The sequence below is a fragment of the Eleutherodactylus coqui genome, unplaced genomic scaffold, assembly GCF_035609145.1.
Source record: "Eleutherodactylus coqui strain aEleCoq1 unplaced genomic scaffold, aEleCoq1.hap1 HAP1_SCAFFOLD_130, whole genome shotgun sequence".
NCBI lineage: Eukaryota > Metazoa > Chordata > Amphibia > Anura > Eleutherodactylidae > Eleutherodactylus > Eleutherodactylus coqui.
In genome coordinates this window covers 7,310-22,669 of record NW_027101831.1, presented here as the reverse complement: position 1 = coordinate 22,669, position 15,360 = coordinate 7,310, and the positions used below count along the sequence as shown (strand labels likewise).

The window sequence follows — 15,360 nt, the reverse complement described above, 5'->3', positions numbered from 1 at the left end:
ATTGGTTTTTTCACATGAGGGATGTTGCAAATTTGGTAACAAAGCCATTTTATAGCGATGCTTTTGTAGCGTGAAAGATACCTTACAGATGTCTTATGGACACATTAGCGTCATGGAGTCTCATTTTTTCCTTATGTCAGAGTAATGAGTCAGAAGCATACAGAGGGGTGATTCTTATGCCCCCTCCACACCGGCTCCCCCCAGGGGACCTTAATATCCTGCACTTTACCCTGGCCTTTCGATCCGGACTACCTCCCTGACGGATTGAAATTAATCAACATACCCTGCTGCAGTGGCTGGCTCGAACCAAAAGTCCTTCTTGCCCCTGAACCGGCGTATACAGCCCTGAGCCTGCACTTGGCGATTGACATGTCCTGCCCGAGCACTCCCGCTGGAGCATTGCTGCACACCGCTCCCTACCTCTATCACTGTCCGGTGAGTGATCCTCTTCTCACCCGGTCTCAGGTGCCGTCTGGGCGGGGCTGGTGGAGTTCACCGCACTGACTACCCGGCTGTGCTGAATCCCCTGGTGGGCAGGCCTTGCTGTCAATGGAACCCAGCAGTGCGCTTCCGCGGAGACGCCAGCCGAGCGGTGTGAATCTGATCCGGATCCTGGTCCCGGCGAGAGGCGGCAAAGAGTAAGTCCCTGGCGGAGGACGTGGAAGGACACTTTGGAGCCTACAGGGGCATTTGCATTGAAACTGTGAATGCTGTAATGTAGGCCCCGCAGCAGTAGGCCCTCTATACATACCTGGCAAACCCCCCTCCGGCCACCAGGTGCCATTTTGTGACTGTGATAATTGCTGCTGTCTCTCTAAATGGTGGCAATATACCCAGCAGTATTCTAACCAGCTGGATGCTATAACTTGAGGATCCCCTCTGTACTGAAAGTCTCTGCTGGGCCCCGCAAAATTGTTCTTCCACAGTGGATTTTGCCCTCTGCGGACCCTAATCTGTGGACACAGTGGATTGTTGAGTCACCCCTTACTCCCATGCAGTTGGACAGGACCGACGCAGAATCTGCTCTGATGATGATTTGAGACCTCATCCTGTACCCTAGGCTGGTAACCATAACTTGTGAAAAAGACGGACTCTTGGTACTTAACCTACCTTAAATCCCAAAGAAAGTTTTATGCGGTAACACAGAAACGCTAGTGCACATTCTGTTATCAGTCTCTACCTTGCGAGCGCTTATCATGAGCACTCGAGCTAAAGGTTGTACCGCTGCGGAGAAAATAAAGGAATTCTCTAGTGTGGAGATGTCCAATCATACGCCGCACTCATCGTGGACTGTCCAGGCAAGAGATAATGAAGCTGACTCCGGGCAGAGTTCGGAACCAACTATGCGTCGACTATTAGAAGCAATAAATACCTGTAAATCCTCCCTCACCGGGAAAATAGATGAAGTTAAATCGGATGTTACTTTATTAAGACAAGATATGCAGAACATACGGGGTAGGATACTTGAGATGGAAGACCGCGTCTCTAACATAGAAAACTCCCTGCATCCACTCCCGGCGGCGGTGCAGAAAGCCATAAGGCAAGCAGAATTTTGTCAATCCAAGACAGATGACCCGGAGAACCGTCTTCGTCGCAATAACTTACACATAATTGGTCTCCCGGAGAGAGCAGAGGGCTCCCAACCAGAATCGTTTGTAGAAAACTGGCTTAAATCTACACTGGGTGAATGCATCTTCTCTGCCTCCTTCACGGTGAAGAGAGCCCTGCAGGTCCCGTCCGGCGCCGGGCGCCCCACCGCATCCATTTTTGGCAAGAATTCTGAACTGCAGAGATCGAGATGCCGCTTTGCACCAGGCCAAACTGGAAGGCCCTCTTAACCCCTTAACGTCCGCCCCATCGGGAAACTACGTCCTCAGAAAGTGGGCCTTAATCCTAGAGGACGTAGTTTTATGCATCCTCTTTGGATTGATGCCCACTGGCCTGAGGACGTGACAGCTCCATGCTGTTGGTGCCCGCAGGTAGCCGACAGCATGGAGCTGTCATCCCAGGATGCGGGCAGTCCCCCCCGGTATTGCGATCGGCGCTATAAAATGAATAACGCCGATCGCAAAAAAGTAAATAAAACAGTGTAAAAAAGTAGTAATTCAGCTGCTATGATGGATCGGATCCATCACGGCAGCTGAAAATACTCACACAGCTTGTCGGCGGTGTTCCCCGGAGATCTGGTCCTCCCGGACCCGCCGGCGGCCTTCTGCGCATGCGCGCCAGACGATGACGTCACGCGCACGCGCAGAAGCCCGGGTGTCCCCGGCAAATTTAAAATCTCCTGGCTCCCGGCTCCTGAAGATACTCACCCCCGGTCCTCTGCGATGTCCCGATGTCCCGGGACCCGAAATCCCCGTCTGCGCATGCGCGCCCGATGATTGACATCGGGCACGTGCACAGAGGGGCTCGAGCCCCGGGAAATTCAAAATTGCTCTGCTCCTGGCTGCCATGTGTAGCCAAGAGCAGAGGGATGTCACCAGGGACATGATCACTGTCATCCATTGGATGTAAAGTAAAAAAAAGTGCAAAAAGTTAAAAAAAGTTTTAAAAACTTAAAAAAAACCTTGCGTTTCATCTCCCCCCACTGATTATACCCGTGAGGGAGGATGAAATGACGTACCTAAGGCCTGCAGATTTATCCGCGGACCTCACCCCAGCTTCTGCATACGCGCCCTTCGCCAATGTGGCAGGCGCATGCGCAAAAGCCGTGCTTTTTTAAAATCTCCCTGCTCCTGGCTACAAAACTTAGCCGAGAGCCTGGAGATTTCACGGAGAGCCGCGGTGAGTGGTTCCTGATCACGTGTTCGCCGTTATCCAAAGAATAATGGCGATCACGTAAAAGTTAAAAAAAGGGGAAGGTTCATCTCCCCTCACCGATGCGATCGGTGAGAGGAGATAAAACTTTTTACCGGAGGCCTCCATATTTGCACCCCGACGCAATCTTCTTCCGTGAACTTTCCCGTATTCTGCGCATGCGACCGCCGGCAAAACACCGCACACATGCGCAGGAGTCGGGGAGCCCAGGAAACTTAATATCTCCTTGCTCTCGGCGACCAACGGTCGCCGAGAGCCTGGAGCAGTGACGGGTGGCCTCGTTGAGCGGTCCCCCGGTCACGTGATAAAAAGGTAGCGATCTACCTTTGGCCGGTCTCACATGACCGGATAGGAATTACGGATTCCGCATGCGTTTGATTAGCGGTAATACGCAGATCAATCGCATTGGATTACACAATTCCGCTCACATTAGCGGGTTGGAATTGTGTAATCCACTCGCAGAAAAGAGAACGCAGCAGGTTCTATTTTACCGCGGATATCAGCAACATAGAGCCCATTGTGCTCCATGGTCGCGGATATACCCGCAGCCCATACGCAACTACGTTGTATACGGGCTGCGGGTACCCGCGTCATCGCTAAGCGACGGTGCGGGAAATACAAACAACAACAACAAAAAAAAAGTACTGCGCATGACCGCCCGTGTAAGTACGCAGTTATGCGCAGTACATTACGCGGCCGTACGCAGGGTCACAGCCGGGCTCACAGCCGGGATCCACCTACGGCTGCGTAAGCCCGGCGTTATTCAGACCGCTACCTGTAATACGCAATTTACAAGAAGCCCTGGGAACACTCGCCTTCCTGCAGTTCCAGGAGCACCTTGTTGAGCACCTTCTGTGTGAGACCGCCGCACCTCGTCAAGCTTACGGAGACTCACGGAACGCCACTTTTTACACCCCATCCCCGCCACTGAGGTCAAAAAATGACCCCCAAAAAGCATGAGAGGAGGGGGGATACCAGATTTTATTGCCCTATGTGCCCATCCCAACCAGCCTCCATAATTACCCGTCTTTGGAAATACCACACAGTTCACATTATTACTTTTATCTAAGATTTGGGGAACGCCGAAAAGGGCATGGAGGTGGGGGGGGGGGGATTTTTAGGGAGTCAATTTTTATTCCGTACAAATGAGCAATGGGGCCTGGAATGTATTCAGTTGTGCCCTGCAATCCAACGGGTGTTCCCTCCATTACAGGCCTTGCCATGTTTCCTGTAAGTAGATTAGGGCCACAATGGGTATGTTTTTGAACACGGGACAAACGGGGGTATCCATTTTGGTGTGAAGGTCTTCATTCCTATGTACACTGTACAAAAAAAAACTGTTTTTAAATTGACAAAATTGCCAAAAAAATGAAAATCGTAATTTTTTCCTTCTGCTTTGCTGAAATTTATTCAAATACTGTGGGGTCAAAATACGCAATACACTCCTAGATGAATTAGGTAAGGGGTCTAGTTTTTAAAATGGGGTCATTTGTGGGGGTTCTTTATCGTTTTGGACGCTCAATGGCTCTATAAGTGGGCAATGGGGCCTGGAATTTATTCCGTTGTACCCTAAAATCCAACGGGTGCTCCTTCCATTATAGGCCTAGCCATGCGTCCTTTAAGTAGATTAGGGCCACAAGGGGTATGGTTCTGAACACGGGACAAACAGGGGTATCAATTTTGGGGTGAAAGTCTTCATTTCTATGTGTGCCGTACAAAAAAACAGTTTTTAAATTGATACAACTGCCAAAAAAATGAAAATTGTAATTTTTTTCCTACTGCTTTGCTTAGATTTATTCAAAAATTGTAGGGTAAAAATACACAGTACACCCCTAGATAAATTCGTTAGGGGGTCTAGTTTTCAAAATGGGATAATTTGTGGGGGTTCTCTGTCGTTTTGGCCGCTCAAGGGCTCTACAAGTGGGCAATGGGGCCTAAATCACCTTCATGCTAAATTTCTGTTCTGAAAGCCACCGACTACTCCTTTCATTTTGGGCCCTGTTGTGCATCCAGACAAAAGACTAGGGCCACAATGGGTATGTCTCTGAACACGGGAGAAACAGGGGTATCCATTTTGGGGTGAAAGGCTTCATTCATGCGTGTGCTGTAGAAAAAAAGCTGTTTTTAAAATGACAGAATTGACAAAAAAACGAAAATCACAATTTTTTCCTTTTGCTTTGCTTCAATTCATTCAAAAACTGTGGGAACAAAATGGTCAGTACACCCCTAGATAAATTCGTTAAGGGGTCTAGTTTTCAAAATGGGGTCACTTGTGGGGGTTCTCTTTGGTTTTGGCCACTCAAGAGCTCTACAAAGGTGCTATGGGGCCTAAAACGCCTTCAAGCAAAATTTATGTTCTGAAAGACACCGACTACTCCTTTCATTTTGGCTCCTGTTATGCATCCAGACATGAGATTAGGGCCACAATGGGTATGTCTCTGAACACGGGAGAAACGGGGGTATCTATTTTGGTGTGTAAATCCTCATTTTCATGGGCTCTATAGAAAAAAAATATGTCTTTAAAATGACATATTTGCAAAAATATGAAATTTTATTTTTTCTCCCCTAAATTGAACTAATTCCTGAAAAAAACTGGTGGGGTCAAAATACTCATGACCCCCCTCAGTGAATACACTAAGGAGTGTAGTTTTAAAATGGGGTCATTTGTGGGTGTATCTATTATTCTGACACTTATGAGCCTTTTCAAACTTGCCTTGGTGCAGGAAAACAAAGTGCTCCTCAAAATGCTGAAAAGTAATGTTAAATGTGTACGTCCTCTAAATGGTTAAAAAAAACACAAAAGTTTTTCAAGTGTGCATTCAGAATAAAGTAAACAGATGGAAATACATATCTTATCAAAAATTTGTACAGTATGTTTGGACATATTTGAGATATTACGGTTGAAAATGTGAAAAAGACAATTTTTTCAATATTTTTCAAATATTGGTACTTTTAATAAATATACACAAATTATATCGGTCTATTTTTACAATCTAAATGAAGTACAACATGTGGCGAAAAAACAATGTCAGAATCACTGGGATATGTAAAGCCTTTACGGAGTTATGCCACGTTGAACGACGCATGTCAGATTTCCAAAATTTGGCTCCACCACTAAGGCGCAAACAGGCTTCGTCACTAAGGGGTTAAATATAACAACTCAGTGAGATCTATTTTCCCTGATTTTTCGGCGGATCTGCAGAAACAAAGAGCCACCTTCGTGGAAATAAAAAAGAGATTCAAGGATAGAGGCATTCCATACTCTATGGCATACCCGTCCCGTTTACGGATTGCAGCAAATGATAAAGTGATCTTTCTACATTCCCCTACTGAAGCCATGGAGTGGCTCCGTATGCACCTTGCGTCATCCGACGTTGCATAGTCCCGAGTTCTGATCTATGCAATGTAAATTCTGCAAAGAACATTTGGGCCCATGATCCATTGGCCTATGGTTGATACTGTATATGGCTGGGATGAAGAGATATGTCACCTAGCCTTTACGCTGTCCCGGATTGTGGGCTCGTCCCCGGGTAGCCACCGCTGCGGCAATAGCCTGAAGCCATGCTTAAAGGGAAAAAATTTTTTTTATCACATAAACCAATCCCCGATAGGCCATTGGAATGTCCCCCACTCACAACAACTGCTACTTTCAAAATAGATTGTAGCTTACTCTTTTTTTTTAGACACCTGCGACACATTATTGTTAAGCGGGATGTCAATTCTTAGTTGTTTAAGCTGTTACAGTTTATTTTAAGTTACAAGTAGGTCTGTGCTTATATCCTTCTTTCTAATATGGGTAATATGCTCCCCTACTTGGAAAACCCGACTGTGCTATATGTCATTATGTCTCCCAATGTCGCTGTCATGTCTTAGTTGGAACATGTGAGGCCTGGGCACCGCTAATAAGCGTAAAGCAGTTTTCTCTTATACTAAGCAATTTAATCCCCAGATTGTGGGTTTGCAAGAGACTCACCTCACTATAGATAAAGCAGATACCCTTAAAAAAACGTGGGTACAGTGGACATGTCACTTCTTTCATACTTCTTTCTCCAGATGAGTCTCACTCCTTATTCACAAATCATTAAGATGGAACCCCATAAATGTCAGAAGGGACCCTGAGGGCAGATTCGTATTTGTATACGCAGAAATTGATTCTAAACCCTATGTCATTTTATGGTCCCGGCGGCAGCATTGCACCACATGCTAGGGGCACGCGATGCGAGGTCTCCCATTAAAATCAATGTCAGAAACTCCTGTCCGTCACGGCGGAGGTTTCCGGCATCCCTGAAGTGATACGAGGCTGTTCTCACGTGACAACGCCTCACATCCTCAGGGATTTGACATAGCGGAGAGTGTGATATAGGGGTGGGATTCATGGCCCCATATTGCGCTCGCCCTTTTTGTGAAGTTAGCCTAAGTGAGTAAAATGCTTCTCAGGTTGCTGCCCACCCAACAGGTGGCAATTGTTTTTTTTTTTCACCAGAGGGCAGCAACCTCCTCCTTCTGGGGTCCTACAAACTGCTGCCTCACGGTAGGGGCCCCGCTGCTAGTGCGTGCAAGAATGTTTAACGTAAAGAGAGTATTAAAGGCCCACTCCAGTGAATTCATTTCTCATTCATTATGTAACTAGCCCCCCGCCACCCCACCCCCAGTATATATTGTTTAAAGTGCACATTAATCACACCAGATCTGTACCTTCTCATATGTATGAGTGTATATATGTATTCCTCTTCACATCTATTTCATTAAGCCTGAAGAAGAACCCTGAGTAGGTTTGAAAGCTCGCTAGAACATCATGTCTTTTTGTTAGCCATTAAAAGGTATCATATCTCCAAGATTACATGGTTTTCTTGCTGGGAACAATCACATTTTGCTCTGCTGGCTAACACCGTACCAAACCTTTTTTTGTTCCTCCTATTACAGTGACTGATGATGATCACACGGCTCCTGTCAAAAAAAGCAGGCGGACTATAGGTAGTATTAACGCACGAGAATCCCGCTAGTAAAAACAAAACCTGAAAAAACACGTCCATCCGAAGATGTCCTCGCTGCGTATCTCATGCATCAATAGAGGACATGCTGCGTCTTTTATCATGTGTGCCTGAATGGCGCAGTGTAAATGGGCTTTTAGTACCGTGTATTACACATGTAAAAAACAAGTGTAAATCACTTAAATTTTATTAAATATTAAAATAATAAAAAGGTAATAAAAGTTTTAAAAAAAACCTTTTGCCAGATGTATAATAAAAAAATCTACATAAAAAGACAAAAATCTATTTGGTATTGCTAAAAAATAAATGAGGCCCCACAGAACTATGTCGACGGAAAAATAAAAAAAAGGTATGGCTGTCAGAAGATTGCGGAAGAAAATAATTTTAAAAAATAAAATATCTTTGGGAAAAAAAGTGGTAAAGGAAAAAATAAAAAAATAAAAATAATTTTTTTATGTTAGTAATCGTACTGACCCATAGAATATAGTTCTCACGTCATTTTTGCTGCACTGTGTACGCCGCAGAAACAAGATGCACCAAAAGATGGCAGAATTTACACTCAATATCTGACCACCTTTGCAAAATGGCGATCGAGCCACAAAACAGAAAAAGGTTGAATATGTGGCATGCGCCAAAATGTGTCACCTTTTTACACCAGAAACCCGGCAAACATCAGTTAATACATTTCCCCTACAACATCCTGATAAAGTAGTGTAGAAGGAGGCCAGACTAACGAGAGAAGTTCTAATTACTGTAACAACTATAAGGGCGCAGTCAGACAAGCAAATTTTTCACGCATGTAAAAAAAATAAAAGCACATGGCATGTAGAAAATAATCACGTGACCGGGTGCATTTTCACTCACACGTCCTATGTTTGGTAGGTGCGCATTTTAAAGAATTCTAAAAAACGGACATGTGACCGCTTTCATTAGAAAGCATTGGTTCTAATAGATTCGTTTCGGAAACGCGCCTATACATGCAGGAAAACTTTGCTGGTGTGACTGAGCCCTAAAGCATGTGGAATGTCCTCTTACACAATGTAACTACATGACCATCTACCTTGGCCAAATGGGAATTCATCCACTTGGTAAATGTTCTCTTGAACGGCTTCTTGCTCATCTGAAAAAGAAAGATTAGAATTATGATAGGATATTGGGCATTGTGGCATTATGGGGCCAATGCTACGGCTTAGGCACAATGCCCACGGACAGAAATTCTGCAGCGGGATTGGCACGCTATCATAGGATTGCGTTAGTTTATGCACTCTAAGGGCGCCTACCCATTGGCGTTGCTGATTTTCGTGCGTGAAAAACGCAGCGTTTTTCGTGCCTTTTTTGCGGCGTTCTTCATTAATTTCCATTGACAATCATGGGTGCATTAAAGGGGTTGTCTCACACGGTTTTTTTTTTATTCAATAGGCCCCACGTTCGGCGCGAGACAAACCCAAGGGATGGGTTAAAAAAAAAAAAGTTTATTACTTACCCGAATCCCCGCGCTCGCGGCGACTTCTTTCTTCCTTTACCAAGATGGCCGCCGGGATCTTCACCCACGATGCACCGCGGGTCTTCTCCCATGGTGCACCGTGGGCTCTGTGCGGTCCATTGCTGATTCCAGCTTTCTAATTGGCTGGAATCGGCACACGTGATGGGGCGGAGCTACGAGGACCAGCTCTCCGGCACGAGCGGCCCCATTCACCAGTGAGAAGACCGGACTGCGCAAGCGCGTCTAAAAACGCCAGAAGACAGCGAATTTAGACGGATCCATGACAACGGGGATGCTAGCAACGGAGCAGGTAAGTGAATAACTTCTGTATGGCTCATAATTAATGCACGATGTATATTACAAAGTGCATTAATATGGCCATACAGAAGTGCTGAACCCCACTTGATTTCACGAGACAACCCCTTTAAGAGAAAAATAAGGAGACATATGCAACTGACAGTTCCTATGTGAAAAATTGCAACGCAACGAAAAAAAAACAACAAATGGACAAGAACACATTCTATGCTAATTGCTCTTCAGAAAAAACGCAAAACGCAATTTAGCATCGCAGGAAAAAAAAATAAATAAATAAATAAATAAATCGCCAGTGGGTAGGCGCCCTAATGCTGGCCTATGATAAATCGCAGCATGTCCTAATTCTGTGCGGCCCCACGCTGGATGGGTAAGTATGAGACTCTATATGAATACACATATATTATATATATTCTAAACACACACATTTTATATAAATATACAAGGGCAACATCACACGGGCTTATGCACAACTACGATCACCAGTATGGAGCATAGTGGTGCATTAATGGAGGGTTTTTCCCCCTTCTCGGCCCGTTCAAACTCCATGCCATTGTGCAGAAGGCTGAAAATAATTGGGGGAAGATAGGTGCGACGTAGTATTCACTCCCGAGAAAAGAGCTGAAATCAATTGTCTCGTGATTATCACGGCCGCTTAAAGGAACAAAATCATGCGCATGTGTTCAAACCCCTAGTAATACAGTATGCTAGGCTGAAGAATGACACCAGGGGTGCGGATTTTGACTGTTTTTGGTTGCAAAAATGCTGCATAATTAGCAGCAGAAATTTCTACCGTGGACAGTCTGCAGCACTTCTGCCACCTGTAAGCATACAGTAAGTCAGCTTGAGGTATGCTGCCACATACAGAGTGGCGTCAGTAGTAATAGTATCCCCCAGAGTGGCTTCACTAGTAATGGGGACCCCACCCCCACAGAGGCCTTGGTAGTAATAGTGTCCCCCCATATACTTACCCTTCTCCTGGTCTACAGAGCTCTCTCTTCTCGGCGCTGCTGCAGGCAGAAGTGTGTGCACCCAAAGCAAAGCATCTCCTCCCTTCTCCTCTCCTCCTGTGGAACAAATGAGGATCGGTCAGGGGGAGAAGGATCCTGGATGCACACACTGCCGTCCACAGCGCCACTGACTGATTACAAGCCAGGGAGCTTGGACCCTAGGAAAGGCAGGACACAGGGTCCCAAAGTGGGACTGTCCTGCCTAAATTGGGACGTCTGGTCACCTTATATAAGGGCTTAAACAGATGAGTGCGATATGTAGAGAATAGAACCCATTGATTGCAAACGGGCTCATTGCGGCTGTATTTGCCCTATCTTGTGCGTGTTTGTGCACCATAGAGTCCCACGTGAGGTGGGCAAGCGCGCACATCTGCCTACGCGGGTATGCACTAAGTGCAGTGCAGATCTGCAATCATCCACGTTAGGCAAATTAGCCTTTTAAATCAGGGTGCGGTGATTCCACTGCTTGTGTGAACGAATGGAGCCTGCGGACATACACTCCATATTTGCACAGGCATGAATGTTAAATACACTCGTTCACTGCGCAAAAAATGTGCAGGAGTGAGCGTGTTACGTTACACGCTCGTCTGTCGTTGCCCTAAACCTGACTATATCTTGCACACAACCTCTTATTCTCCCAGACTTTAGATTGCACTCACAAGCTTGTCTAATAAAATAGTCTTTATTGTCTCAGTGTAAATAAAAAGTCCTATAATACCGTATTACTGCGCCAATTTGCAACCCCCAACAATAACTCACACAGCAACCGTAGATTTATAACATCCTCCTAACATTTCTGTATGACCCCTTTCTATCATTTGACACCTCAGCATTAATCCCCATTGTGGATAAATCCGTCTATGACCTCCATAGAAGCATCTCCGCCCGCTACCACCCAGATCTGCACTGGCGAGGGCGCTGCCCGCTGTAACATATGGAGATACACATCATGTATCTGGATGATGGACACTTATTAAATGACCTCTCACAAGACTTTATTATTCCTCTCATTAGCACAATTTATGTTTTTTCCTCCGCCGGGTTCATTTAAATTTCCAATCAACCGTAAGTTTTATAAAACTACAAAAGTTTCTGATGAACTATGGGCACCACTGCCAACCCAGACATGAAGTGCCATCCCTGCCCATCTACTAATAATGTGGCACTGGAAGAACCAGCTATGATTTTCTCCATTTCCCTGGGCACTAGACCATCACTCATGGTGGCCACATCACAGTGTATATGGCAGAGCAGGGTACTGGCAGGCAAAGTACTGGCAAGCCTGGTACTGGCGGCTTCACTGACCTTTGACCTCCAATCGGCCAACTGCCATTTCCTTTCAACTGACGACGGCAGCGGTTGGATCGAAGATTACAGGACTGAGAAAAATGGAGTCCAATGGACAAAAAGGAGACGTCGAAAAGCGCAAAAGAGAAGACGAGAGCGTGAGCGGACTCACAGCTATAAAGAGGAGGAGGAGTGGAGAGGATGAGGAGCCAAGACCAGGCACCAGCCAGGACCTTCTACCATCAGACCGCGGATTTGACATCAAGCGCTTCACCGCCCTTCAGATATTGGGCAGAGGAAGCTTCAGCGAGGTAAGTTATATGACTGTTATTTTCTGGGAATGGCGCAGTGACGGCTCCTCCACATATCAGTATTTTGCTCCCTTCTTTTTACGGTTTTTGCTGCGCAAAATTAATAGTTTGCTCAAATTATAGCACAGCTCATTACAGACACAATGATACCACATGTGGGGGGTTTCTTAATTTTTTTTTCATACAAATAGGGGAAAATGAGCAAAAAAAGGCTTTTTAAAATGTACTTATTTAATTTTGCTTTTTGACACTGTTTATGTCCCTGAAGGGGACCTGATCCATAGCAGCTATGATTACTATTACAACCTTATCGATTGTAAAAACAATCATAGGCAACAGTAAAGCAAGACGCCTCTATCTAGCATCCTGCCACCCATCGCAACCCATCGGCCCTCTGCGATTACATCGCAAGGGTCCAATGACATCACAAGGAAAGCGCCCTTCCTCTGTGAATCCTTTAATTTGCCGTGATCTACATAGATCGTGGTATGTAAGGAGTTAACAGCAGGGGTCACTGTCCTTCTGCACCCCGGCTGTCACAGCAGGAGGCCGGCTATCAGAAACAGTCAATGGGAAACCTCGCATCACACGCCATACAATCTGTTTTCCTGTCCCATTGAAAACAATAGACAATGGATTTTGAGGAACATGCAAAGAAAACATGCTGCAATTTTTTTTCCTTGCACCAAGATGCGGTGCGGGACAAAAAGAGAAAAACGCCCATGTATATGACTCCATTCAAAAGAACGGGGTTCTAATTTGCACAATCTTCTTGGCCATGTGAAAGCGCCTAGTGATAAATCCACCATGTGATAAATATATATGATTTTCCCTTCTGGCCGCTGTCAGTGATAATTTCTTATCTGCTTTCTTAAGGTGGTCCTGGCATCTTTTCCTGGAAGGAACACCTTCATGGCCATCAAGGTTGTTGACAGAGGAAAGAGCAAGGCAGACGTCATAAGGAGAGAGCGGCGGATACTCCTGAAGGCCCAAGACTGCCCCTTCATCTACCATCTGTATGCCGCACAGCAGTCTGCAGACCGGGCCTACTTCATCACGGAGTATCTGTCCGGAGGAAGCCTGGCGGCGATGATCAGGATGTGCGGCAGCTTGGACATCAACCATGTCAGGTGAGTAAATGACTAATCAGGAGACGGGGGGATACTGAGGGCGACATGACAGATATAGAAGAGTGGAGGGCGTACAGGTGACACTATGATGGTGACATGACGTCGGGGACTTATTTCATGTCATTGATACTACACTCTTTTCTCAGATTCTACACAGCGGAGATTGCATGCGGCCTCCAGTTCCTGCACCGACGCTACATCATCCATCGGTAAGCACAACTTTCCCACATCTCCCTGTTTCCCTGGTGAAGATAATGTACCCAGCTTTCCCAGAGTCCTGAATTAGGACTGGTTAAGCTGTGGTACATTATTTCTCTACTACATTATTACTGCATCACTCAACAGATTAACCTTTTTACTTTTCTTCATTGTAGTGACATAAAGCCGGCGAACATCATGCTGGACGGAGATGGACACATCCGCCTGATTGACCTGGGGCTGGCCCAAGACGGCGTCGTCCCGTCTAAGAAGATCAGCGGAGTGACAGGCACTTATAGATTCATGGCCCCAGAGGTGCTTCGTGAGAAGGACTACGACGCAGCAGTCGACTGGTGGGGCCTGGGGATTGTCGTATCCTGGATGGCGACAGGACAGTCCCCCTTCTACCACGGCTCCTCCAGGAGAAAGATCATCAAGTCCATCACCAGAAAGAAGCCAAAATTCCCATCTTGGCTAGATGCTGACGTAAAGCATCTTCTGAAGAGACTGCTGCGGAAGAAGCCAAAGAAGAGGCTGGGTGTCCACAAGAATATCAGAGGTCACCGATTCTTCAACACCGTGAATTGGGAGGAGCTGGAGATGAAAAGAGCAGAGCCGCCATTCAAACCCTTCAGCAGAGTTCCCAGGAATCGAGACCTGCCGTGGCCGGAGGGTGGTACACCCCTTCACCCTGTGGACGGATTTTCGTACACTTCACCAAGCTGGACCCGGTAAGATCTTCCTCCTCTAGGGTTGATGTTCTTCAGGCAGACCTCTGTGTTGATTATCATTGTTCCTCTGGTGTCAGACAGCTCAGGAGGTCATATAATAACATTATTATTGCTCCTGTAAATACCATGTCTCTACTTCTTCTTAGGATGACGAGAAGAATCCGATTGTGAAGGAAGCCGCGACCATCGGGTAAGTATCCTCTATACACACTCACACATACATATCTGTACACCTATACACACAGGACACCTACAATCATATCCATACACTGTAGCAAAACTTCACATACCGTAGAAAGCTTAATACATAAACCATTTCCTCTAACATAGCAAAGGACTTTGGGGAAAATATATTAAGACCAGCAATATGGCCTCTATTATGGCTTCCACAATCACAAAACTCCCAATACCTCATAGTAAAGACACAGTTGCAGAAAATAACTTTTTTATATCAGATCCCAATCAGATCCTGATACAAGTCATTATGTTACAGTAGTTCACTGGTTTATATCCACAACTGGTAACACTGACAATTCCTTCTTATGTCTTGTAGGCTCGGCCCACGACAACTGTCTGCTGAACACACGACTCTGCTGCTGTAGAAGACCCCGGCTTACCAACAACATCCTCTCTCCACCAACTGCATCCTGCGTATTACCATCATGCTACCCCGACCTTGGCATCCTTCGGCTGGCATCGAACATCATCCTCTCCTGAAGACCCTCTACGCCCCCAGGAGCGGCCTGTGCTTGATTGGTAACTGGCGAGTTCAGGAACAATAGCCCGAGTGACTATCATCCCTGAACTCCTGGTTACTAGTAAGACCTCGGCACAGGCCAGGTAAGCAGCACGCACCACATACATGAAGGTTAGACACTAGTGTAGACACTAACACATACATAGACACAAATATACACACAGATAGGTGTAGATGTCGGCTTTGATCTTGGGACTTGCTCTGATCGCCATATTTGGGGTCAGGAAGGAATTTTTCCAACTTGAGGACAATTGGCTCATACCTCAAGGAGGTTTTTGCCTTCCTCTGGATCAACTCACAGCCTTAAATAGGGTTAGGTCTTATTTATAA

At 45.9% G+C, this 15,360-nt stretch overlaps 1 protein-coding gene across 1 annotated transcript; it reads left to right on the top strand.

The window, feature by feature from the left end:
* Positions 1-13,287: 13,287 nt before the first annotated feature.
* Positions 13,288-14,444, top strand: LOC136591500 (protein kinase C theta type-like). Its single transcript, XM_066588529.1, has 4 exons — positions 13,288-13,344; positions 13,491-13,553; positions 13,719-14,159; positions 14,420-14,444. Exons 1-4 carry the CDS (start codon positions 13,304-13,306, stop codon positions 14,442-14,444), a joined length of 570 nt encoding a protein of 189 aa, XP_066444626.1. The 5' UTR covers positions 13,288-13,303.
* Positions 14,445-15,360: the final 916 nt, after the last annotated feature.

Coding starts and splice junctions, on each gene's coding strand:
- LOC136591500 (XM_066588529.1), top strand. CDS start 13,304: ATGATCAGGATGTGCGGCAGCTTGGACATCAACCATGTCAG. Junction 13,345..13,490: donor TTGGACATCAACCATGTCAG/GTGAGTAAATGA, acceptor CTCTTTTCTCAG/ATTCTACACAGCGGAGATTG. Junction 13,554..13,718: donor CGACGCTACATCATCCATCG/GTAAGCACAACT, acceptor TCTTCATTGTAG/TGACATAAAGCCGGCGAACA.